Genomic DNA, 25,960 nt, shown 5'->3' on the forward strand with positions numbered 1-25,960 from the left:
ACACTCCTTTCGCACTGCCTAAGTGACTGAAGCTGGGTGGAGAAATTCTAATCTTTTAGACTCGTCCTTTCACGTTTTGTGAAAAACTAGATAATTTCACACTGACATCTGTATTCACTTGAGAAAGGCAAACCTTAGCGTGGGACGAACGCGCTTCGCTTCCTCTGTCCGAGAGAGAACGCGCCGCGGTGCGTCCGGGCTCGCGCAGCAGCTCTTAGCGCGACACAGCGGCCGCACGCTCCTCGCGCTGCACTCCAGGCCCGCGTCGCTCTCGGCCATTGGCCGCCCGTCTGCCCAGCCGCCCGACCCGCCGGGGCGTCCGCCCGGTGACGCTCCCTGGCCGACGCCGCGCTCCCGGCCCCCCGGAGCTGCTCGTGCGCACGAGTTGGACGCAGGCTCGCGGCCCCGCCCCCGCGTCTCCTCGGGCTCGCCCGGAGCTCCCCGGCATTTCCCGAGGTTTCGAGAATCGAAACACAGTTAGCAAGCTCTTCCCCTCACTCGCGGAGACTTAGATGCATGGACAAGTGGACTCTGGTTCACACCAAAACTGGTTTTGTTGCTTAACAAAACGGTCTAGTTTTATACTGATACGCTGTTTAAACGGGAGGTCTTGAGGAACCCCTTGAGCCCCATCGTTGAGCTATAACTATAACTACGCGCTGAATCGGAGAGAATTTTATGTTTGGCGACTTTCTGCAGTTGCGCGATTTCAGCCATGATTCAGTTTTTAGGGCCACTTATGACTCTTGGGGCATTTTAAGTGTCTTTTTGTTGGGGAAAAAGAAAAGAAAGAGGCGTGGGCGCGGAAGACCGTCTCTAAATCAAGTATATGTACAAACACACGCATATATATTAAGTCCACACAAACAGCCACCAGCCTCGCGCTCCACGGAACGCTTGGCCCACAGCACAGCGCGCAGCGCAGCCGCCTCGGCCCGCGGGGCGGCCGGGGGCGGTGCCCTATGCAGATGAAGAGGGTGTGGCCAGTGCGCGGCGCCTGGGCCCCGGAAGCGCGGAAAGGCCCAGTATAAAAAAAGTACTGAAGACATTTCCCCCGCACAACTGCTAAAGCTCCAGAGACAGTAGCGTGTGTGGTGTCGGCGGCGGCAGCTGGAGCCGCCACCTCCGGGACCACCGCAGCTGAGGCGACAGCGGCGCGGGCGGGGGCGAGGGGCGGGAGTGGCCAGAGCAGGCGGCGGGGTCTGGGAAGGACCAAGTCGCTCGCCGCGGCCGAAAGCGCACTCGCGGCTCCTAGAAGTGTTGCCGCCTCGCGGTTCCTCGCTCGCTGCGCTCCTCGAAGGGGCGGCCGCCTCCAGGTGACACAGACGGGACTCCCGCTTGCGCTTTCCAGATGCATCAGAGATACTTTTGGTGCGGGGATTCTCTGCGGGGCGCGGCGCGCGGCTGGGGACAGCGGGGTTCTGGGGAGGGAGAGTCTGAGGAGCCCTCTAGCCTGCGGACGAACCGGGGAGGGGGCGCGCTGTTATCTCTACGGGCCCCTGTTCGCCGCCGCGCGTCCTCACCGCGCTCCTTCCCCCTTTTGGCTTTTAGGACTGACCAGGGCCAGGTGGCGTTCGGAGGGCACTTCATGGCGGAAGGCGAAGGGTATTTTGCCATGGCCGAGGACGAGCTGGCCGGCGGCGCTTACATCCCCCTGGGCGGCGACTTCAGCAGCGGCGACTTTGGTGGCGGCGGCGGCGGCGACTTCGGCGGGCACTGCTTGGACTATTGCGAAAGCCCCACGGCGCACTGCAATGTGCTGAACTGGGAGCAAGTGCAGCGGCTGGACGGCATCCTGAGCGAGACCATCCCGATCCACGGGCGCGGCAACTTCCCCACGCTCGAGCTGCAGCCGAGCCTGATCGTGAAGGTGGTGCGGAGGCGCCTGGCGGAGAAGCGTATCGGCGTCCGCGACGTGCGCCTCAACGGCTCGGCCGCCAGCCACGTTCTGCACCAGGACAGCGGCCTGGGTTACAAGGACCTGGACCTCATCTTCTGCGCCGACCTGCGCGGGGAAGAGGAGTTTCAGACTGTGAAGGACGTCGTGCTGGACTGCCTGTTGGACTTCTTACCCGAAGGGGTGAACAAAGAGAAGATCACACCACTCACGCTCAAGGTAAAGCCACCCGAAATGGGCTTGGGTCCGCGCCTGGGCCAGGCTGGGGTGCGGCGGGCCGAGGGGCATCCGTTTGATGCCACAGACCTGCGGCCTTGACGGTTTGGGGCGTGCTTCTGTATTTGGTTTTTGATTTTTTTTAATGAGTAAGCTAAGGTGCGTGGACGGTGTTGAGTGTTTTAAGTTCGCTCGGTTCTTCAGCGCCACTACTCTTCTGCTTCCTCCTCTGTTCTCCTTTCTCTTCCTTATTTATTTATTTATTTTTTTAACTCTTTGGCTTTCCTTGCTTCAATCTTGTCCAGAGTAGATTCTGATTAAGTGGAAGAATGAAATGATGTAAGTCATTTTTTGAGTCATTTTATGGTCTAGTTTTTGGGGAAAGAGCAGCCTGAAGCAGGCTCCAGTCGATGGGCTTCTTATTGTATTGGAAAATGTGATTAGGTTTCTCAGCTGCATGCAGCTGACTCCGTGTCTGAAGGGTATGTGTGGTGCTTCTCCTGGTCGGCTCACGTGTGAAGGATATTGTGGGTACCCCCCCCACACACACGTACACACACACTTGGCTCAAAGCATGTTTTATACAATTAAAATTGTCTGAGGCATCAGCCTCCCAGAATGTCCTAATTTAGTTCATACTAGATTGTAATTGTAGAGTACCCCTGGAGGGACAAGATTCTAATCTCATCAGTTGCCTCAGGGGAAGTGGAACCGGGTGACTAGGGATAAGGGTGAGAGGCTGACCAACTTAACACTGTATGCCCTTCTGTCTTTTGAGTATTGTGTGGATATCGTGTGATCAATATTCTACCTATAGGACCATTTTCAAAAAATAACATTTCAAAAGTCAGACATGACAACAGAACCTCTTAGTACTGCGATCCGTCTGCCAAAAGCCTCAAACTATTACTTCTAGTCTCTTTCCCAGACGGTAAAACCCCTCGTTAAATGCATTTTTTTTTTTCTGTTTTCAGAGGACTGTGTAAGACTGTAGGTAGTGTTTGCCGAAACTTGACAAAACAAAAGGGAAGGAGCAAAATAATTCTCAACTGTGAAGAAGATGTTTTTATTTATTTATTATTTCTTCTAGGTTTGCTCATCTTCTTGTTTTATCTTTTAAATTGTAGGAAGCTTATGTGCAGAAAATGGTTAAAGTGTGCAATGACTCTGACCGATGGAGTCTTATATCCTTGTCAAACAACAGTGGCAAAAATGTGGAACTGAAATTTGTGGATTCCCTTCGGAGGCAGTTTGAATTTAGTGTAGATTCTTTTCAAATCAAATTAGACTCTCTTCTCCTCTTTTATGAATGTTCAGAGAACCCAATGACTGAAACATTTCACCCCACAATAATTGGTGAGAGCGTCTATGGTGATTTCCACGAAGCCTTTGATCACCTTTGTAACAAGATCATTGCCACCAGGAACCCAGAGGAAATCAGAGGGGGCGGCCTGCTTAAGTACTGCAACCTATTAGTGAGGGGCTTTAGGCCCGCCTCTGATGAGATCAAGACCCTTCAGAGGTATATGTGTTCCAGGTTTTTCATCGACTTCTCAGACATTGGAGAGCAGCAGAGAAAACTGGAGTCCTATTTGCAGAACCACTTCGTGGGATTGGAAGACCGCAAGTATGACTATCTCATGACCCTTCATGGAGTGGTGAATGAGAGTACAGTGTGCCTGATGGGACATGAAAGAAGACAGACTTTAAACCTTATCACAATGCTGGCTATCCGGGTGCTAGCTGACCAAAATGTCATCCCTAATGTGGCTAATGTCACTTGCTATTACCAGCCAGCCCCCTATGTAGCAGATGCCAACTTCAGCAATTACTACATTGCACAGGTCCAGCCAGTATTCACATGCCAGCAACAGACATACTCCACTTGGCTACCCTGCAATTAAGAATCATTTAAAAATGTTCTGTGGGGAAGCCATTTCAGACAGGATAGGGTAAATAAATAAATAAATAAATAAGGCTGAGTGACCCAGCCCTGATTAAAGATATATTTTGTGCAATGATGATCTGCTCCTAGTTTTAAGGTTGGCAAAGCTTGTGGATCTTTTCATCGGTTTGGGAGCATGATCTCGAAACAACCCTTCTTACCCACCAACCCTCTCACCTGTTCCTCCTACCCAGTTGGATTCTATCCTGAAACAAAAGAGACCTGTCATTAAAAGCAACCAGGTTCTCCTAAAATAACATGGGAAAAAAATGCTTGATGACAATATGGGTTTGCAGTACTTGCTCCCGTAGCTTTGCCATAGGAAAAAAATATGGAGAGTTTCTTATAAGGTGGAATTTACAAAAGGGAAAACACAGAGGAAAAAAGATCTTACCCCAACCTAATTATCAATTCAAAGTTCAGATAGTAACAATAATGGAAGAAAAGGGACTCCAACGTTGGGATTACTATCTGAGACTTGCAGCAAGTGCTTTCTGTGGAACTATCCTATTAACGCTAACAGAAACAGCTTGCTCCAAATGAACAGTAGTAGGTTGGTGCAGTTCTCATATAACAAACAGCAGAACTTAATGATGACACAATCCATTATTTCCAGCTGTGTGCATAGCTTGCATTTTTAAAATATGAAAATGCAAGCAAAAACAGCTGTAGCAAAGAAAGTATGCTCAAGGACCAAAGATTTAACAGATAAAAATACCCAAGTAGAAGAGATATAGTAGAATATATAAAGAGTTAACTATATTTGTTACACACCAATAAACATCAAAGTGCCTGTTGCCTTCTGAAAATATGAAGTGGAAAAATTTTATGGTTTAATGATTATTTTATTTTATCAGGGACTCAAGAAGAAAATAAAACAACATATAAGCTTGTGAATGGTGGAGGAAATGCCCTATTTTTTCTTGGCAAATACTTGTATAAAGTTAACATTGTTGGTGTGATATTAGCATAGGTACATGTGTATGTGTGTGTACATGATGTATATATATATACACATATCTCAAATATGTCTGAGATATGTATATATATATACAATACATTGACTATGGTCTAGAATAATGTAGCAAATAGAAAATGTTTAAATACTGTGTGCTTTTATGTTTTCAACAGGATGACATGAGACGTGGGCATATTGCAGTGATGAGTTAAAACCCACATCTAAAAAATTAAAGCAAATGAAGGAGGAAAACAATTAATATATTTGATAGGAGGAGCAGAGATTATACATTTTTAGTGACTTTTTTTTTTTCCTTTTTTTTTATGAGCCATAGAATTCTACAAATGGGAGAATATTTGTTTGGCAGAGCACTCTTTTTGTACTGAACTGCCATTTTGACAGTAGGAACCCTTTTATTTTGTGTAATACTTGCATGCCTCCATGGTGTATAATCCAGTGGATCATGGATCAGTGATAGTCCATTTAAATCCCTGACTGCTAATAAAATTTCTGGTGATTTGAACACTACTTATTAATATTTAAATGAATTTTTTAATGAATGCATTCTGCTTTCCAGGACCACTAGAATTTAGTAAATGTGAAATGACCCTTTTTAAAGAGTATTTGCACAATTGCTTAAAATTTATATATGAGATATATATTATATATAAAATTTTATAAATTCATGCTAATATGAAACACATTAGATCTGGTTGTCACACTGCATTTAAATATTTAGTACTGTACTTTAAATTCAGTCACTTTGCATTGAATCAGATCCAACTTTATTCCTCTTTCCCAAGAGACCAGTTAAACCTTTGTGAAATGAACTGGCATTATCATTACCACAGCTAATCCTAAAACCATTCCTTCTCCCAACTCTTAATTCCTTTGGACACTGGTCTCTGAAAATGCATTTGTTAAAAACAAAACTAACACATGCAAAACTTCCCTTTGTATTGTGAAATAACCACATAATTCCTACCAACTCTAGTGGATGATTGCTTACTATGATGATTCCTCTGAAGAACTTAACCAGATTTTTGTCATCAAGTTCAAGAGGGATTGGGGAAGAAAATTGCATCATCCTTTTGGCAGTGTCATTTGTTTGCTATCTAGGCATCACTCAGATGCTCAATTGTAGGTTAATCCATCTGAAACTACCTTTTGCACATCTTCCTTTGAAGCCTTAGCAGGAACTTGATGGGTTTGCTGTAGCAGCTTCCCTGTGAATTCTATCTGAGCTGTAACAGCTACTGCACTGCCACTCACTGTTTCCTAGGGAACTCTTCTCCCATGTTGGCTCATTCTCCCTCACTCCAGCCCTGGGATTGAAAATTAATTGTGAATTCCCAGGAAATATTCCATTTGCAGATTAAGCCTGATACTTAACTGTCAGAAGCCAGAACTCCGCCTGCTTACCTGTTTGGAGTTTTCTAAAAGAAAACTAAGGAAACACTTGGGAACATAGGAGCAGATGGTTGATCTGCCTTCTTCCTTCTCATCCTAACTCTTGACAAGTGAGTCGTCCACTATATTAAAAAGAATCTGGAGATCTCTGGCTCTGCCATAGCAACAATCTGCTGTTAATTTATGACACGGATTTTTGTTTGGAGAGGCCTTATTTGAAAATATACTTTTCATTTATTTTCTGAAATATTTATGTTCTTGCTTCTTCCAGGGTTGGTAACATAGTTGGAAGTGCCAACACCTGGCATTCAGATAGAACAGGCTATGCTCAAGACAACCTTCAGCAGTACTTTAAAACTTATATAATTTATTTCTCTTTTGTATGTACTATAGTCTTGTGCATATGTAGTTGAACAAACAGTGGAATATATGTCTCTCTCTGTGGATTTGTAACCTAAAAGTTTGAATGTCTGGTGAGAGAGAGCCGTGTGTATAGGTCAGAGAAAAGAAGAGCTCTCAACTCCTGATTAGTGCCTGTGATTTGCTTGCTTTTGTGTGTATCTGGCCTAGTGTGCTGTTAACTTTAAAACAGGAAGAAGTTTTATCTTCTGGAGGCTCTTCTCACCTGTCCAGTTTGGCATGTCAGAGAACATTTGACCTGTGACTGTGCCCTTTTAAATAGTTGATATGCAGTAAATCTGGTTGCCTCAAGAAGTCCTACATTCAGATGGACTTTTCCCTTCTTGAAGTGTGGTCAAGTAGCTGCTCACTTTGGTAGTGGGTGGACTATTTTAATATGGCTCCAAACGATGCAAGGATGGAAGAATATCTGTAAGCCAAGCCATGGAAGAAACGCAAAAAAAAAAAAAAAAAAAAGTGAACATGCTGTTTTTGCCACCCCTTTCTGTTAGCTTATCGTTGGTTGCTTTACTGTGCATAAAGTTGTTTTCAATGCAGTGCTTGTCAAATAAATAATTGTGAACTATTTTGTAAATGAAATGTATTATGTTGAAAGCTGTCAGCAGTTCAAAAATAAGCTTTCTTTGTTGTTTGAGGACAAAACGTATTAGATGAAACCAAAAAGTAAAAAAAAAAAAAAATCGTATATAGCACCTATTTGAATATAATCTTTCTTTAAGATTTCTTATAGCATAGCCTTTTCAGTGCCAAGAAAGAATCTCTATGTAATATTTTGTTGTAATAATGGCTTGCTAACAAAATACATGGTAAAAGTACAAAGTTGGAAGATGTCAAGGTAACCTGGCAAAACTTGCTGCAAAGCCTTACAGAATGGAGGAGGCTCTGCCCGCTGGCTGTCTCTCTCTCCAACCTCTCTACAACCATTGCCTGCTCTGAGATGTCCTACTGCAGCAAGCTGCACCTTGGGTCACTCTTTCGGAATATTTTTACTTTAGACTATGTCACAGGCAGAAAAGGAGTTGATGGAGAATGTACTCTTAAAAACTGACATGTTTGAATCAGTGCTAGAGGGAACAGATTGTGAATTTTGTTTACAGCATCCAATATTTGGATTTTTTTTTTCTTGTAAATAAAAAGAAGTTATTTTTTTCTATTGATTTGTGTCTTTTATCTTCGGTGTCTGTTCTGGCTAAAGACTGTGTCCTCTGAATCCCAGCTCGAGTCCACGAGAAAAGACAAGGCAATATTTGGAAAAATTTTTGCAAATTTTTTATTACAGTACAATACATTGAAATATTCAGCTTTCAGCCAGCCTATCTCTGACTAGCTCAATTAGCTCCAAAAGAGTCTAGCTAATGGGTGCCAAATTTTTTTATCTGGATATGAACTTAGCAGTGTTAACCAACCTGGGAGTCAGACCTATTTTCTACCATCAGTAGAGACTCATGGCTCTGGATTACAGGGCTTCAGTAACCTTAAGTGGGTGTTGGTTTTCATGAGTAGCCCAAGTGGTGTGATTCAATCATCAGTGGTTGTTTATAGTCTGAGGCTTTATAATATTATCCAGAAGTGTTTACATTCTGAATTGGGAGAAGGGGAATAAGAATTGGAAGCTGGTAATTGGAAGAGGAAGTGGAAGGAAGAGCAATCATAGGATCTAATGGGTTATACTTTGTGTGTGTGCGAGTGTAATCTCACCTATTTGGATCACCAGGGGCATACATTTATTTATTAATTAAATTTTTTTTCTTCATGTAATTTTGGAGACTTTCTCTACTAGTAGCATGAGAATTGGGTAAGCCTGGGCTATTACAGGACATATTTGTGGTTTTTAAAACCATTTAAAGTCCTGATGTTGGATAGAATGCATGCTTGACACTGCATCTATGAAAGAGCCACTCCTGGTATTAAAATGCAGCTTCCCTCACATATACATCATAAAAAATACAAGGCGGTTATTTGGTTTGATAATGGTATTTGTGTGTCATTCTCTTCTTCCTTTGTTTCAACCTCTTCATCCTTCTATAACTAGTCTCTCACATGTCTGTGGTCATCATATAATTCTTTCTAAGCAAGGGTTGAATAAGGACAGTGTATATTAAGCTCCTCCTAGACTTAGATACACCCTGCTATTTCTAGTTGAATTACCAGGCTGCACCTAGCTAAGCCTGGGTAGAAGTAACCCACCCTTTTTTTCCTTAGGAAGCTCATTTCCCAACCATTCTGTTCCTTTCAGGAGAAAAACAAACAAAAATTAATACCCAAAAAAGCAAAAAACAAGGAAATTAAAATCAGCCCTTAAATATAAAGTAAAATAAGAACTGTTAAAATCATCAAATACTTCAGAAATTTAACTAATTTCCTTTTTGAACCAAGTTTGGAATAAATGATACGAATGTGGTTCAGTCTAATGGCAAATACATTCAGGTAGGAGATGAAGAAGAGAAATGATTTTAAAATGACAGTGGCTTTCACCTATCAAGGACCAGTTATTGCCTTCTAATGCCGTGCTCCAAAAAAGGAACCAGGTCTCCTTGGACGAATCTAGGGCTGAAGCAATGAAGATACCAAAGGAAGCTGGAGAATCCATCTTGTAGTCCAGAAAGCAATGATGTACAAAAAAAAAAAAAAAGGCAAAAAAATTAAATTAAAAACCACAATGATGCAGGGCATGTCAAAACAGCACAAGAGCCAACTGAAAGAGTTTCAGTGGCCAAAGCTGGAACAATTTGAGCAACAAAATAAATAAGTAGTATTGGATTATAACCCAAAGTATAAAATATCCATGAGTTCACACAGACAGAAATAGATGACTGAATGGATAAATGGGGCAAAGAGACAAATATCATGTGCAGAATTCCAAATAATCTGTGTAGATACTGCCCCCTCAAGGAGATGGAGCTTAAAGCCCTACCTCTTCCTTGCAAAGTGTACAGTATGGAAAAGGGTGAAAAAACTAACTGTGCTTCGTTCTGTGATGAAAATGGCACTTCATCTCTGTGGCCTTCCTCCCCAAAAACCCATAACCTCTGTCTAATCATGAGAAAAGCATCAGACAAATATAAATCGAGAGGAATTCCATAAAATATCAGACTAGTACTCCTTAAACCATCAAAACAAGGAAAATCTGAAAACTCCCACAGCCAAGAGAAGACTAGGGAGACAGGGCAATTAAATGTAATGTGGTATTCTGGAGGGGACCCTGGAACAGAAAAGGACATTAGGTAAAACCTAAGGAAATTTGAATAAAGTGTTATTGAAATAATAATGTTTCAATATCAGTTTATTAGGTATGACAAATGTATCATGGGACATTAACAATGGGGAAAGTGGGTGTTGGATGTGGGGAACTCTGTACTATCTTCACAAAGAATCTGCAAATCTAAAACTATTTTCAAAAGTTTATTTTAAAATGAAGACGGAGTGAACCCTTCCTTGGTATTTCTAGGGAAGTGACTCCATTTTAGTGAGTTTTATTTTTTTAATGTCTTCTGCATTTAGAGTATTAGGAGAGCATGTGAAGGAGTAAAAATAAAGTGATGTGTTTTACTTTGAAGTTTTAGAGAAGCTTTACCTACAGGTTTTAGAGAAAAGGAAGAAGTTCAAGAGAGCTTCATTATAGGCTGTGTTTTCCTATAGAATAGTAGGAGGAATTCATATTACCCTAGAATTTTAAGGGAGAACAATACTAAATATAACTACAAACCATTGCATAGATATTTATAAACATGGAATTCTAAAATGAGCAAGGGGCTAAACTTTCATAGCTCAAATATATAGAAGACCCTGGAAAATTGTTTAGCAACTCTTTGCAAGGGAGTAAGTGATAATTTTTGTTAAATGCCAGGGCAGGCTAATATTTAGGGTAGTGTTGAAATGAATTATTATTTAATGTAAATAACCACTTTCAAAATTTATCTGCTTACCTAAGCTTCTCTTTCAGCCTATCAGGTTTCTTAAAGTACTGGGACACCTGTTTTTTTATTTATTTTCTCAACTCAATCACTGGCATTAGAAATATTTAAAAATACAGTTTTAAAAAGTAGATACATTTAAATTAAAAACGTTCATAATTCCAGCTTAGTTGTTTATGAAGTTAGGACGAGGCCCATGCTTTCGTGCTTAGGGACATGGAGCACCCTGAATAGGAATTTATGAGTATGGGGCTAAGTTATTTCTAACCTCCACAATGGAAAGTTCCCTTCAGGATCCCCTTCTGAAACTATTGATTTTCCAGCACAGTGTGTACTTATCAGTAATGCCAAGATTTTGTGGCATCATCTGGCCATGTCATTAGAAAACGGTTGAAACCCTATTCTTTTATTTATTTTTTCTTCTTTTTTTTTTAGCAAAATTCAACATAACAAACTATACTAGGCACCTTGGAATATACCATTCTATGCATTAATCCCAAATTGCATATGCTCTGGAGTTTCTTCTTCTGTATCTCTTTAAGTAAGGTCAAAAAGAACATAGTTCATATGTTTTTCATCTTAAAAGGGAATAATTAAAAACTATTAAAATATCTGTATTTTAGAGTTCAATTATCAGATTAAAGAAGAGAAATTTAATCAGGTTCAAGGCCTAATGGCTGAAAATACAGTTGCCAGATCTTACAAATAAAAATACAAGATGCATAGTTAAATTTGAAATTCAGGTAAGCAATGAAAAATTTTTAAGTGTGTTCCATGCAATATTTTGGACATACTTATACTAAAACTTACCTGTGTTGATCTGAAATTCAAATGAAGTGGGAGTCCTATATTTTATCAAGCAACCCTATAATCTATATAGGATTACAAAATAAGGCTGAAAAGGTTTTCTACTACAGTTTGAGTCAAGGACACTTTATACCTTAATATCTAACTCTGGGTACTGTTAAACACTGCATTCTTAGAGTACCCATAGCAGCAAACCCTTTGAGGCATGGTTCATTCATTAAGTATTTGCTGAATGCCTTTTGTGTGTTTAGCCTTGTGCTGGATTCTGAGACCCAAAAAGAAGTGAAAGACCTGGTTTAGTGCCGTGTAGAAGACTAGATTCCACCCACAAGTAGAACTTACTTGCTGAAAATTAATTTTTCAGCTACCCTGGGGTTAATTACTCACAAGGCTTAGCTCTGCATGGGGCACCATAAAGAGTACTGTGGACTAATGGAGAGTCTAGATGAAGGTAATAGTCCTTGAAATGTGCCTTCTCAGGAGCTCACAGGGCTGAACTCCCCACAGGTAGCCCCATTATAGACAGGCACTGGCTATTTGCTTGTTTTGCAGCGAAGGTTACGTGTAGATGTTTTGCAATTTCTGCTGAAGGAAGCACAAATTCTCCCTGAAGTTCTGGGCATTTGCATTCTCTTTTCAAAAGGACTGCAAAAATCTTTAGAACTTAACTAAAATGCACCTTGAAATTTTATTACCCTATAATCCTGTTTGCTGCAGCACATTAAAATTCCCTTGAATGTTTCTTACGTAACCACTTCTGGTTAACTGTCATCTTGAAGTTATTACAATTTAGTTTTTCCTGCGTTTTCCAGAACTGTGACAGTCCCTGTCTCCGATGCTTGAAATGCACCAAAAGCACCTTGCACCCCAGACCTTACCCCCTCCGCATTTGTGTAAAACCAGTTGCATTTTCATTCTGATTACTTATTTAGTCAGGGTAGAGATCTTATTTAGAGAGCATTTATAACCGTCACTGATTGTTTATGTACTCCCTTGGAATGCATGGGGTAGGAGAAGTCTGTAGCTTTCGCCATCATCAAAACATTTAATAAATACTTTCTCTTGCTTTTGGCTTGATACTCACGGAAGATTTACAAGGAGTTATACAAAACTGGCTTCTTTTCACTGGCAGATTTACTTGAAAAGCGACACAAGGATATGAACAAACAAACAAAACACAAAGCAGCAGTGAAATTAAGAAGTTTGCCAAAGTATGAGTGGCCAAACTCATTTCCACTTTATTTTTTTTTTTTTTAAAGATTTTATTTATTTATTCATGAGAGACAGAGAGAGAGACAGAGGCAGAGGGAGAAGCAGGCTCCCCGCGGAGCAGGGAGCCTGACGCGGGACTCGATCCCAGGACTCTGGGATCATGACCTGAGCCGAAGGCAGACGCTTAACCGACTGAGCCACCCAGGCGTCCCTCATTTCCACTTTAGAGCATCTGCTGATTGTTCCATCTCCTTGGAAATCTCTTCCTCCAGACTTTTGCATCTTTTGCTCCCTCACTTTATTATTATTATTATTTATTATTATTATTAATTTTGTTGTTGCTGTTGAAATGTTACTACCTCATATTTTCCCTGATCCTCTACTTAAAAACAGAATTTCCCCTCCAATGTTTTTACCAAGTTATTCTCTAGAGCCTTTATACTAATTTTAGATGTCTATTACAATTACACTTGTCCCCACCTGAAACTTTATTATAAACTAATTTATTTGTAGTTTATTTGTCACCATAGAAAGAAATTCCATAAAGGCGAAGACTTTGTCTAATTACTACTGTGTTCTTTGTGTCTGAAATTGCGCCAGCTACATGGGAAGTGCTTCTTAAATTTTGGTGAGTGATGAATGAATGAGTCCCATTTGGTTCAAGATGAGAGGTTAGGTGAAATATCTCATTGGGAAAATGTTAAAAGAAGTTGTATAAAGAGTGAAGAGTAACCAGGAGTGCTGTGAAAATAAGAATAGGATCTCGGAGATTGCCTGCTCTTTGAAAGGGCACAGATGAGAACCCAGGTGGAGAAATTCCCATCTTGAAGCACATTAGGAGCACGAAACAATAGGAGAGAAATGGTTTCACTGGGATTCTTAAGGCAGGAGCGTTCAAACCTCTCCTTGGTTGCTGAGTTTGAGGCAGTTGAGAACAGTGGGCCCGCAGGTGCGGACAGCATTTGTGTGGCACAGGCCCTCAGGGACAAGAGTAACAGGAAGGTCATCTTTTAGAGCCAAGGGTCTGTTCTCTTTGTTCCAAACCAAACCTAGCACCATTGTAAATTGAGAACTATGGTTGTCCTGGGTAATGACTGCACTTTCTTTCATCATCTGCTACATTTCAGAACTAGGGAATCCCTGAGAGAAGTTTTCAGGACTGTGAGCACAAAGACTCTCTCATATTTTAAGTAAGGGTAGGGGGCCATTAGGTTGGAAATTTGCTATTTGAAGAAGGCAAAAGTACAAAAGGCAGCCTGTTCATCAGCCTTTTCTAAAAACAGACAATCGGCATTTCCACTGGCATCCTTAGCTGGTCAAGCCTCGCGGAACAAACAGTCTTGCCCTGGGGCATTATACCTGCTGTGATCATTTGTTGTTGATTTTTCAGTAGTGTCCCAATTTCAGAGTGCTGCCCTGTTGTTGCATATGGTCACAATAAGCCTTCTGATCATCGGTATCATTTTATAAATACTGAACAAGTTAGATGTCTGGTGTAATAAGGATCTCAGACTTTAAAAAATCATTTAAAAGTTAATTTCAAACTTTAATTATTGCCACTTGTATAGATTAAAACTGACTTGAATTCTCTGGATCCTGTCCTAAGTCCCAACCCACTTAATTCTCATGAGGAAGGAGGTTGGGAGGGAGGTTGATCAAGAAAAGTGAAACAGTATGATATATTTCATAAAAAGTACTGAGCAGTTCATAAAAAGCTCTCATTATAAAAAAAGGTAGTTTGGGGGCTTCTGATACAACTTACAGTTATAAGAGCCCCTTGAGGAAATCTATAAAAGAGGAGCATAGAAACAAACACCTTTTAAGGAAAAGGACCTTTCTGAAAAAGGACCAGAGTATGTGCATATAAGGAGAAGTCCTCACCCCTCCCCTGGCCCCACAGTGCAGTCTTTTCAGGCCACCTAGAAGAAGGGACATGATATTTGTTGAGTTCTTACTCTGGGTCAGGATGCTTAGCACTTTACATACATCCTCCTCCTTAATCACCAAACACCATAATGGTCGCTGTTATTTTCCCCACTTTACCGAGTAGGAAATGGAATCTAGGAGGGATGAAATCCTAGCTATCCAACTGGAAAGGAGAAGAGGGAGGATTCCAAGGCAAGTCTTGAACTTCGCATTTTTTGTTTTCTTCTTCTAATCTTCCCAAACTCTCCACTTGTCGCCCTTAGCTGTGGATTGTCAGTGCTGCTGTCTCTCTCAATCCTCTATACCTAAGAGCAGGAAGAAGGATGAGCAGTGCCGTCCAGCTAAGATCATGTGACCCCCAAGAGAAAGAGTGATTACAGGATGTGAATAGTTCCCTATATCAGGTCTTCCTTATGATGTGTAATATCAGTAGTACATGTTCAATTTGATAAACTAATTATATTTTCCATTTAATCATCACAATTAGGTAAAAAGGGTATCATGATTATCTCCTATTTCAGCTAAGGAAATGAGACCTAGAGAGATGGAGCTTGCACGTAAGACATAAAGGCCTTTAGAACTCATTCAGGGATTACACAGAGGGAGAATCTATTTCTGCCTGAGACATACAAGGCAAATTGGTCTTCAGGCCCTTCTACAACCCTCTCCTTTCAACCATCTATCCAAAATGCAGGTGCATCATAGCAACACAGCAGGTACAAGGTTCAAGAAGAGCATCAGAGCTTTTCTTCTAGGATGAGATCATGCAAATTGCCTATTGTGAGTGGATTACTTTATGAAAAATAAGCATGATTTAAATTTTCAGTTGGCAGTCAGAACCCAGTAAACTACTTCAGTGCTGTCAAAGCTGTTTTCTGTATGTCCTATTACAGAGAATAGGCCACTTAATCTTTAAAAAGTGATCGATTAGCCTGGCCTATGTCACTTCTTACTGACAATGCATGCTACCAGCTGGCTGCTTTTGAATCTTTTTTTTTTTTTAAGAATGTCTGAAAGGAAAGGTAAAGAGTATAATGAGACATGCTAACCTCTTACAAAACTCTGAATATCAAATTTCTGTAACTCCTGAAATGTTCATTAGTCTTCTTGTGCTGTAGGCTTCTCACACCTGTTCAGTTATGCCACCCCAAGCATGTTCCTTAACATTTTTCTCCTAGTTTGGGACTTCTGCTCTATGATGTTATAAGCCTTTCTCAATATATAATGTCAACGAGACTCTTTGTCACTTGGTAAAAATACTTCAGGGTCATTGTGGGGGTCTCAGGGGTGGGGGGAGTGCAAGATCAGATCTGTGGACCTGATCTTAGTTCTGTACTAACACTAGTTGATGGACTTCTAAAATGGTACTTAAGGAAACACATGCATACCTAAGTCCCATTCCTGGCAATTTTTATTTAGTCAACCTCAAGGGAGGCAAGGACACATATAATTTTTATAAAGTGTTTCTGAAGCACAGCTCTGCTCCGAACCCCTACTTTGCAGATGTCAGTAGTGCCAAATCTATGTCACTTAACCTAGGCCCTCCAGAGAGCAGAATCTGAAGTGGTGATTATGATCCTAATGGTTTATTTGCCAGATACGATCACAGGATTTCGAGGTAATGAACAAGTATAATTTATTGACACACAGTGTGTCACCATGTTGACTACTGCATCATAGGGTGCCACAAAGCAACACAAAAGGTGAATCGGCAGGCGTGTTCAATGAACAGGAGAGAATTCTCCAGAAGGTTTGCAAGGAAGCACTGTACTTTGGAGTAGTACACAGGATAGAGAAAGGAAGAGAAATTTATCTGCCTGGTTTCTCCCTATCTCCCTTTTTCTACTAGTCAAGGTTCGTTCCTTGGGGAACTACCTCTTCTGCATTTCCAGTTGTCTTATCTGGCTCCTAAGTGACTGCAGGAGAACAGGTCTCTCTCATATCCTACAGGGTGGTGCTTCATTCAATTCCAGAGGTGGAGTGGATCTGGCAGTAAGTGGGGTGCTGACTCAGAAAGACAGGAAGAAGGTGGTCAAGGTTTGCATCCTACAATGCAGTGTTGTCCCTGGAGTAGGCAAGAGACCTCTGAGGGGTTATTTCAGCATATCAAGAGGACAGAGTCAGATTTAAAGAGGGAGTGGAAGAATTGGGAGGATGGCAGCCACATGGAAGATATCGAGAAGAGAGAAATTAGTGTTGAATATTGTCGATTGGCACCCGACATCTCTTCCTGTCTTTCGTCTTTCTGCATTTCCCCCTGTATTCCAGGAATTGGAAAACAAAAAACTCCATTTACTAGACTCCCTTGCAGGTAGGGGTCTGGTTGCATCACAGGTTTTGCCAGTAGGAGGCACTTGCATGAGACATGGTAGAGAGGCCTTTCTTATGTCACTGGGGTGCCACCAAGAAAGTTCCCATAGATGTGTGTACTGGTGGCAGCAGTAGCTTTTTTGAGCTCTAGATTGCAGCTCTAGATGGTTGTGTGATTTCAAAAACCAGAGTCCAGTAGGGTCCTCTGACTTCTCCTTCAGCCTTTCCAAAGATTTTGTAAGGACCCTCTTTCAATATTTAAACACTTTATGATGGAAATATCTGAAGCAGTTTCCGTTTCCTCTAATGCAGTTAGACAGAATCTCTGAGAGCAAAGTAGGCTCTGTGGGAGCCTGATGCACTGAGCCTCATGTTCTGCTCCTTATCTCCATCCATCCTCAGCCCAGGAATGAGAAAGGTCAGCAGCAGCTGGTTGAAAGAGCACAGAATATATGGTCAAACTTTCGGTTTTGAATTCTGGTCCCACCACTTACAACTTATTTAACCTCAGACATGGTATTTAAACCCTTTGGATTTTTGTTTCCTCAATGTAAAAATGGACTAATACTAAATAACGTAATAATTTAGACCTTTGCTATACAGGCTTAATGAGACAATGGGTATAAAAGTTCTTTTAACAGCTATACTGTGTTTTAAATCTGAAAACTTTAAAGCATCAGTACTTCAAGTAATGCATGTTGTATGTTGTCACCGTGACTGGAATAAACCTGCCCAGTCACAGGGGTAAGAGCAGTTTGTTCACCATTATATCCCCAGTTCCTAATACAGAGCTTGACATACAGCGGGTACTTGATAAATGTTTATGGAATGAGTGAATGACAGATACCTGGCAGCTTATATCCAGACTATAATTTGCAGGTGGGAAAGTAAGAGTAGATCAATATTTGGTCTCAGTCATGACTTGCCAACACTGCACACTATAAGGTTGGTACAAAGCATTTAAGGAACTCATTGATCAATTCCTGCCCCCTTTTGGTTGGTGATCTAATAAAGTGTTTGGGAGTTTTAAGTGCATTTCCTTCAAAAGATGTTTGAAGCACTCCTCAAATAAGTAAAGTTTTCTTACCAAATCTTATCGATGCAATGGAAATCCAGTTGTTAGGAACAAGTGGAGAATGTATGAATATATATCTCATTCTCACTTGTCTGTCTCATAAAGTGGTACTGTGCAGAGTCTCAATTTTTCATATATCAAGATCTCCCATGGACCTTCTTACAGAACCTGCTTTCCTTGAAAATCTGTATTTCTAACAAGTTCTATGGATGATGATTTTGAGGCCTAGAGAAGTTTGGGAATCACTAATATGGTGGTTTTAAACATTTTGTCTAGTGAGAAAACATTTTTACATGATCACAAATGTATTGTTCTGTGATACTTTCACAAAAAAATTTTGAAACTTACTACTAAAAATGTTATTTCTTGTTCTGTTTAATTCTGTTGTATTTAATTTTTGTAAAATTCTAGTTGTGACCTACCAAATGGATTCCATAAATCATGTGTGTAACCACCTATAGTTTGAAAAATATTGGCATAAAACATATTACATATTACAACTAGAATTAAGAATTATGGCTTCTTTTTAATTGAAGTGTGGTTAGTTTCAGGTATACAGCATAGTGATTCAACAATTCTATACACTAAGCTATGCTCACCATAATTATAGTTAACATTTGTCACTATACAATGTTATTACAATATTATTGACTATATCCCCCATGCTATACTTTTCATCCTCATGACTTATTTGTTTTATAGATGGAAGTTTGTACCTCTTAAACCCCTTCACTTATTTTGCCCTTCCTCCTAACCCCCTGCCATCTGGCCACAACCAGTTTGTTCTCTATATTTATGATTCTGTTTGTGTTGTTTGTTCATTTGTTTTGTTTTTAAGATTCCATGTATAAGTGAAATGATATGGTATTTTTCTCTCTGTCTGACTTATTTCACTTACTGTCTAGGTCCATCCATGTTGTTGCAAATGGCAAGACCTCATTTTTCATGGCTGAGTAATATCCATTGTATGTATAAATGTGTGTGTGTGTGTGTGTGTGTGTGTGTAAATAACAGCTTTGTTATCCATCTAGTGATGGATATTGTAAATAACACTGCAATAAACATGGGGGCACATATATCTTTTTGAATTAGTGTTTTCATTTTCTTTGGGTAAATACCCAACAGTGGAATTACTGGGTCATACGGTATTTCTATTTTTAAGTTTTTGAGGAACTTCCGTACTATTTTCCACAGTGGTTGCACCAGTTTACATTCCCACCAATACTGTGTAAAAGTTCCCTTTTCTCCACATCCTCACCAATATTTTTGATCTCTTGTCTTTTTCATTTTAGGCATTCTGAAGGTATCAGGTGATGTCTCATTGTGGTTTTGATTTGCATTTCCCTGATAAACAGTGATGTTGAGCATCTTTTCATGTGTCTGTTGGCCATTTGTATGCCTTCCTTGGAAAACTATCTATTTGGGTCCCCTGCCCATTTTTAATTAGATTATATTTTGGTGTTAAGTTGTATGAGTTCTTTATATATTTCCGATATTAACCCCTTATCAGATCTATCATTCGCAAATGTCTTCTCCCATTCAGCAGGTTGACTTGTTTTATTGACGGTTTTCTTCACTGTGCAAAAGCTTTTTATTGTGGCATAGTTTTAGTAGTTTATTTTGCTTTGTTTCCCTTGCCTGAAAAATGTGCTAAGGCCATTGTCCAAGAGGTTACTGCCTATGTTTTCTTTTAGGAATTTCATGGTTTCAGGTCTCATGTTTAGATCCTTAATCTGTTTTGATTTTATTTCTGTTCATGGTGTAAAAAAATGGTCCAGTTTCATTCTTTTGCATTCAGCTGTCAAGTTTTCTGAGCACCATTTATTGAAGAGACTGTCTTTTCCTCATTGTATATTTTTGTCTCCTTTGTTATAGATTAATTGACCATATAAGCATGGGTTTATTTCTGGCTTCTCTATCCTGTTCCTGTTTCATGATATATGTGCCTATTTTTGTGCCTATACCATACTGCTTTGAGTGCTGTAGCTTTGTAGTATATCATGAAATCTGGGATTGTGATACCCCCAGCTTTGTTCTTCCTTTTCAAGATTGCTTTGCCTATTCAAGGTCTTTTGTGCTTCCATATAAATTTTAGGATTATTTATTTCAGTTCTGTGAAAAATACTACTGGTATTTTGATAGGGATTGTATTGAATCTATAGATCGCTTTGGGTAGTGTGGATATCTTGGCAATTTTAATTCTTCCAATCCATGAGCATGGCATATCTTTCTATTTGTGTCATCTTCATTTTCTTTCAGAAGTGCCTTATAGTTTTCAAAGTACAAGTTTTTCACCCCATGGATTATATCTATTCTTAGGGATTTTAATCTTTTGGTGCAATTGTAATTGGTATTGTTTTCTTATTTTTCTTTCTGTTACTTCATTATTAGTATAGAAATGCAATGGATTTTTGTATATTAGTTTTGTATCCTGCAACATTACTGAACTCATTTATTACTTCTAACAGATTTTTGGTGGAATCTCTAGGGTTTTCTATATAGTATTGTGTCATATGCAAATAGTGACAGTTTTGCTTCTTTCTTACCAACTTGGATGTCTTTTATTTCTTTTTCTTGTCTGATTGCTGTAGCTAGGACTTCCAGTACTATGTAGCATAAAAGTGGCAAGAGTGGACATCTTTGTCTTGTTCCTTATCTTAGAAGAAAGGCTTTCAGTTTTTAGTATGATGTTAGCTGTGGGTTTTTCATATATGGCCTTTATTATGTTGAGGTTGTCTCCTCTAAACCCACTTTGTTGAGAGTTTTTATCATGAACAGATGTTAAATTTTGCCAAATGCATTTTCTGCAACTATTGAGATGATCATATTCATTTTGTTAATGTGACGTAGCATGTTGATTGACTTATGGTTATTGAACCATCCTTGTATCCTTGGAATAAATCCCACTTCATTGTGTGAATAATTCTTGTAATGTATTGTTGAATTTGGTTTGCTAATATTTTGTTGAGGATTTTTACATTAATGTTCGTTCGTCATATTGGCCTGTAGCTTTCTTTTTTTATAGTATCTTTGTGTGGTTTTGGTATCAGGGTAATGCTGGCCTCATAGAATAAACTTGGAATATTTCCTTCCTTTTCTATTTTTTGAAATAGTTTGAGGACAATATGTCTTAACTTTTCCTTAAGAACTATGGCTTCTAATAGTGTTTCTATCCTACATTTGCATAAGAAACAATATGTTACATATATATTTTACTTCGCTCAACACTAGAGTATCAACATGTATATTATAACTCCTGGTGAATGACATCTTCATACTCCAAAATACACTGATATTTCTGTTATACATTTAGTTTTGTAGCTTTGGCACACCTTTTATCATTAATTAGCTTTAGTATTTGAGACAAGACATTTTTCTGCTCTCTACCTCAGTTGCCTCACTTATAAATAATTTGAGGGTGGGCTGAGGTGGAGGAGTAGGGAAGTGTGTGAGCATAAGATTGGGCTAGTTTGGGGACAACTGAGTGGCTCAGTCAGTTGAGCATCTGATATTCAGTTTTGGCTCAGATCATGATCTCAGGGTCGTGAGATTGAGCCCTGTGTCGCACTCTGCACTAACTGGGGAGTCTGCTGGAGATTCTCTCCCTCTCCCTTTGCCCATCCCCCCCTTGCACTTGCACTCGCACTCTCTCTCTCTCAAAGTAAATAAATAAATCCTTAAGGAAAAAAAGACTGGGCTAGTTTTCTGTCTTGATCTTGACTTAAATAATATTTACAGGCAGGACATATATTTTCAACTAATTCTTCAAATTTAAAATTTAATTCTTTCTCTCTCCATAATGACATAATAACACAAATCTGTGGTTAACATTTATTGAGCACTCATTTCAGTTTAGCCATGGTGCTTAGAGCTTTACATCCTTCACTGAATCCTCATAACAACTTAGCAAATTAGATGTCATTATTATCCCCATTTTCAGAAGTAGAAACTGCACGAAGAAATTATGTAGTTGCCCAAGGATACACAATCTTTAAGTGGGGAGCAGTGGGCTTACTCCAGAGCATTGAACCACCAAGCTACACTGTCTTTGCAAGGTAGTAGTGATTGTGACCATTGCACAATGCTGTTTGCTTCCAGGAATCACCACTGAACGTGAGCAACTGGGTAGATCTTATTATGGATACTTTCTGGAACCCAGTTGAATTTATTAAAAAGAGGATGCCTCATGAATTGCTATATTTTAATTGATATTTGTAGCAAATAACTTTTGTAGCTGATATAAGAGTTGAGAGATTTTACCTAAAATTTCCAAGGCCTCTTTCTATTCTAAAAGTCTCCATTGTTTGCTAAAGTTATTTAAAAAAAGAAAAGATTATATAAATAACATGCTTCCTCAAACCTTAGCACTTTTAATCCGTTCCTGACTAGTGGGTTGTCTAATCATCCGGAGCTTCAGAGCTATTATTGAAATGATTCACATACTGACTCCAGAAGTTTTCAAAGTTGGGTGAGCATGATAATCCTTTTGGAGCAGGGAAAAAATATTAGAATTTCTGATTTTAGCTGATCCTTCATTTCATTGGTTTATATTTGTATATAATACATTAGTGTAGTCATACATGAGTTAAATCAATAAATAAGTAAGCCAACATTTATTGTGAGTGATCAAAAAAGTTTGAAGATTACCAATTTAGCCATTTTTGTACCTGAAGCTGATTTTCTCTATGGGTAGAAGTAAGGTCTGTGTTCCGCTTATCTGTTGCAATGTAACAAATCACCCCCAAAACTGGTAGTTTAAAACAATACCAATATTTAATTTTCTCACAAAGCTTTTGGGCAGGACTCAGCGGGAACTGTTTGTCTCTGCTCTATCAGAGTAGTTGAAAGCTGGGGTGGGGCCATCTGAATGCTGTTCACTTACAGGTCTGGCAGTTGATGCTGGCTGTTATCTGGGAAGACTCGAACACTTGGAGGCAAAAATAGCTGGGACTCCTTGGCACCTCTCTCTTTCTCTCTGTGGTCTTCCCACGTGATCTCTCCAGCATGGCAACTTCAGCTTAGCCAAACTCATTACAGAGTAGCTCAGGGCTCCCAAGGTGCTTGTTTCAAGGGAGAGAGCCAGGTGGGAGGCCAATGACCTTTCCTAATCTAGCTTCCAAAGTTGAATAGGGTCATTTTTGTCACATCTTAATTTTTAGAAGTAAATCACTTTGGGAATAAGACTACTTTTTGATGGGAGGAATGTAAAAGACTTTGCAAACATATATTAACACCTCCACAAGTGTCCTGATAGGGGACAATGCAAGGCCAATGATGTGGTTGGGGGCACCATCTAACTAAATTTGAGAATTAAGCTGTAGGCTGAATGTGAACTGGAGAAACTGAGCTGGTCTGCATGGATCTCCAGACTGAGTGGATTAAACCCATCTGTCTTTCTTTCATTCCTGACTCCATTTCTTGTCCCCAGCACCTTCATAGGCACTGGGAAATTCCTTCAGTCTTCTAGCCTGGCTCATGAGTATTTGAAAGGGCATTTGGAGGTGGAAATGGAAAAAAAATTTTTTTTTTAAATGGACCAGGTGGCATCCCACTGAAGGGGAAGAGGTCAGTTGGATTCCTTTTTCTATTCTGATAGGCCTGAGAGGAAGGGGTTAAGGATCCTCTTACCAAAATATCATGTATGTCAAAATGTCACCATAGGTACATGTGTTAATAAAAAAAATGTGTGCACCTTCCATCAAAAGGTCATGTCAATAAAGGTATATGTGCTAGTAGAAAATATGTATACCTCCCACCAAAATGCCATATCACTGATGATGTGTGCCTCATAAAAGTATGTACTTTTGCTATAAGCATTTTCCTACTCATAAGTTCATTGATTTTCCTAAAACAAGAGTGTAGCCAATGGATATTTAAAATCACTTTATCCTCTGCTACTCCCCAACATTTCAGATAAACAAAGTAAATTTATGATATATATTTGAGTAAAAACTCTTTCCTATAACTGATAAAACACTAATAAAATAATTCCCTCTTAGTAACATATTCCATTGAGGTGGTACAGCTAAATGCTTTTATTTATGTAGCTTTCATATAAGTCATGATTTTTAAAGTATATCTACTCCTGAAATTATGCTAAATTCTAGTCTAAAGACTAATAACAGCCTCCTTTGATATTTGATCAAGTAACCTAAAACTAAAAAGCCAGAGAAGAGTGATGAACATTTGGAAGTTGTTCAGAGGAGAGCCTTAAAGATGATTAAAAGGCAGAGAAATAAGACCCAAGAAAGTGTAACTTGTTGAGATTATTTAATTTTGACAGGGCAGAGTTTGAAGAGATGACTCATTTTCATTTCTGTTGACCAGAACTCTCCCCTATGCCCCATCATACACTGTAAGACTACAAGCACTATGCCAAGAGATGTCCATGATTGGGATTTTGGAGTAATGAAAATTTCTATAATCTTGGTGTCTGTCCCTTGACACCAAGTTTAAATTTCACTAAATGTAATTTTAGTGCCTTCTAATACTTTGAAAATGGGTAACCATGGGACCCTTATTCTCAGACCAAGCCAGAAAATAGCAGTTTTGCCTTCATAACTCTTACATAGGAAGGTACCTTACTATTATTCATCTTCATCTAGCTGAGTCAAGAGCTTAAATTTTGTTAGTTTTAGTAAAGAAAATAACAGGCTGTAAAAATCATATTTAGAGTTAATAATTATAGTAGTTTCAAGGCTGGTTGTTAAATAATTTTCTGTCATGATGGACCAAATGATTTTTTTTTCCTTTCCTAGAATGACTTAAATATCATAATACCTTAAGACACTAAAGATAGAAGTGATGTACATATTTCTTTGGAGTCTAAGATCCTATGGATTTAGTGGGGTTTTTTACTTTTTCTTTTCCATTTATGTTAAGGACTTTTCAATATTCTAAGTTAAAAAATGCTTATTTGCAAGTTTATAGAGTGGCTATAAATATGCTACAATGTACATATACATGGTTTAAGTCCATAAAAGACACATTTAGTACTGTTATATTTGCAGAGAATTTGTTGCGTACTTAGTTTTCTAATTGCTACAGTAAGGAATGTTCTCTTTGGGACTTTCTCCTATGATTGATTAGCTTACTATTTTGATAAAGATAGCTGTCACATAAATAGTTAACCTGTGTTGTAAAATATGCATTATTGTCCCAGATAAATTTTCTTGAAAACAAATATCTCTGTGTAAATGCATTATACATAGAAAAGACCTTAGATCCTACACCTTCTTCTTATAAATCAGTTTACATTTGTGAGTTCCTAGTTGTGATCTTATTGTACAGTTGACCCTTGAACAGCATGGGGTGCTGACTCCCCACACAGTTGAAAATCCACATATAACTTTTGACTCCCCAAAAACTTAACTACCAATAGCCTACTGTTGACCAGAAGCCTTACCAGTAACATAAACATATTTTGTATGCTATATGTATTATATACTGTATTCTTACAATAAAGTAGGCTAGAGAAGAGTATTACTAAGAAAATCACATGGAAGAGAAAATCACTTACAGTACTGTAAAAAATGTGTGTAGAAGTGGACCCATGCAGTTCAAACCTGTGTTGTTCAAAGGTCGGTTGTAATTTGGCATTGGGAGAAATTTTTATTTGGTTGGATTTCAGAGTATTCCATCTAGCTGTGGTGTAAAGGCATTCACTTACAGTATCTTGAGTATATCTTGTAGGCCCAGATTTTGTAATTATTAGAGTCATCAAATCTGATAAATTTCATATCTTCACATGCCAAAGAATGTCCCACAAGTAGACATAGAACTATACTCAGCAAAAATGTTGGATGTTTGTATCTGCTTCATTGGGGTGTGTTTAAGAGGAAAAATGCCAGTATCTAAAACCCAGGCACAT

The 25,960-nt window shown here is 39.4% G+C and overlaps 1 protein-coding gene and 1 long non-coding RNA gene across 6 annotated transcripts in view; one reads left to right on the top strand and one right to left on the bottom strand.

Moving 5' to 3' along the window:
* The window catches only part of LOC144379067 (uncharacterized), a 269,707-nt gene extending 269,361 nt beyond the window's left edge, over positions 1–346 (bottom strand). For all 4 annotated transcript variants that reach the window (XR_013441196.1, XR_013441197.1, XR_013441195.1 and 1 more), the window contains exon 1: positions 134–346. This is a non-coding gene — a long non-coding RNA (uncharacterized LOC144379067). The remainder of the gene's footprint in view (positions 1–133) is intronic.
* Positions 347–1,044: 698 nt separating this feature from the next.
* Positions 1,045–7,999, top strand: TENT5A (terminal nucleotidyltransferase 5A). Of its 2 annotated transcripts, none has more exons than XM_036092952.2 (3): positions 1,045–1,371; positions 1,552–2,116; positions 3,241–7,999. In XM_036092952.2, the coding sequence occupies exons 1-3, from the start codon at positions 1,352–1,354 to the stop codon at positions 4,015–4,017; spliced, it is 1,362 nt and encodes a 453-aa protein (XP_035948845.1). In that variant the 5' UTR covers positions 1,045–1,351; the 3' UTR covers positions 4,018–7,999. The 2 variants fall into 2 exon arrangements, with proteins under 2 accessions (XP_035948845.1, XP_035948846.1); XM_036092953.2 differs by having other exon boundaries at positions 1,045–1,316.
* Positions 8,000–25,960: the final 17,961 nt, after the last annotated feature.

The sequence above is a fragment of the Halichoerus grypus genome, chromosome 9, assembly GCF_964656455.1.
Source record: "Halichoerus grypus chromosome 9, mHalGry1.hap1.1, whole genome shotgun sequence".
In the NCBI taxonomy this organism is placed as follows: Eukaryota; Metazoa; Chordata; class Mammalia; order Carnivora; family Phocidae; genus Halichoerus; species Halichoerus grypus.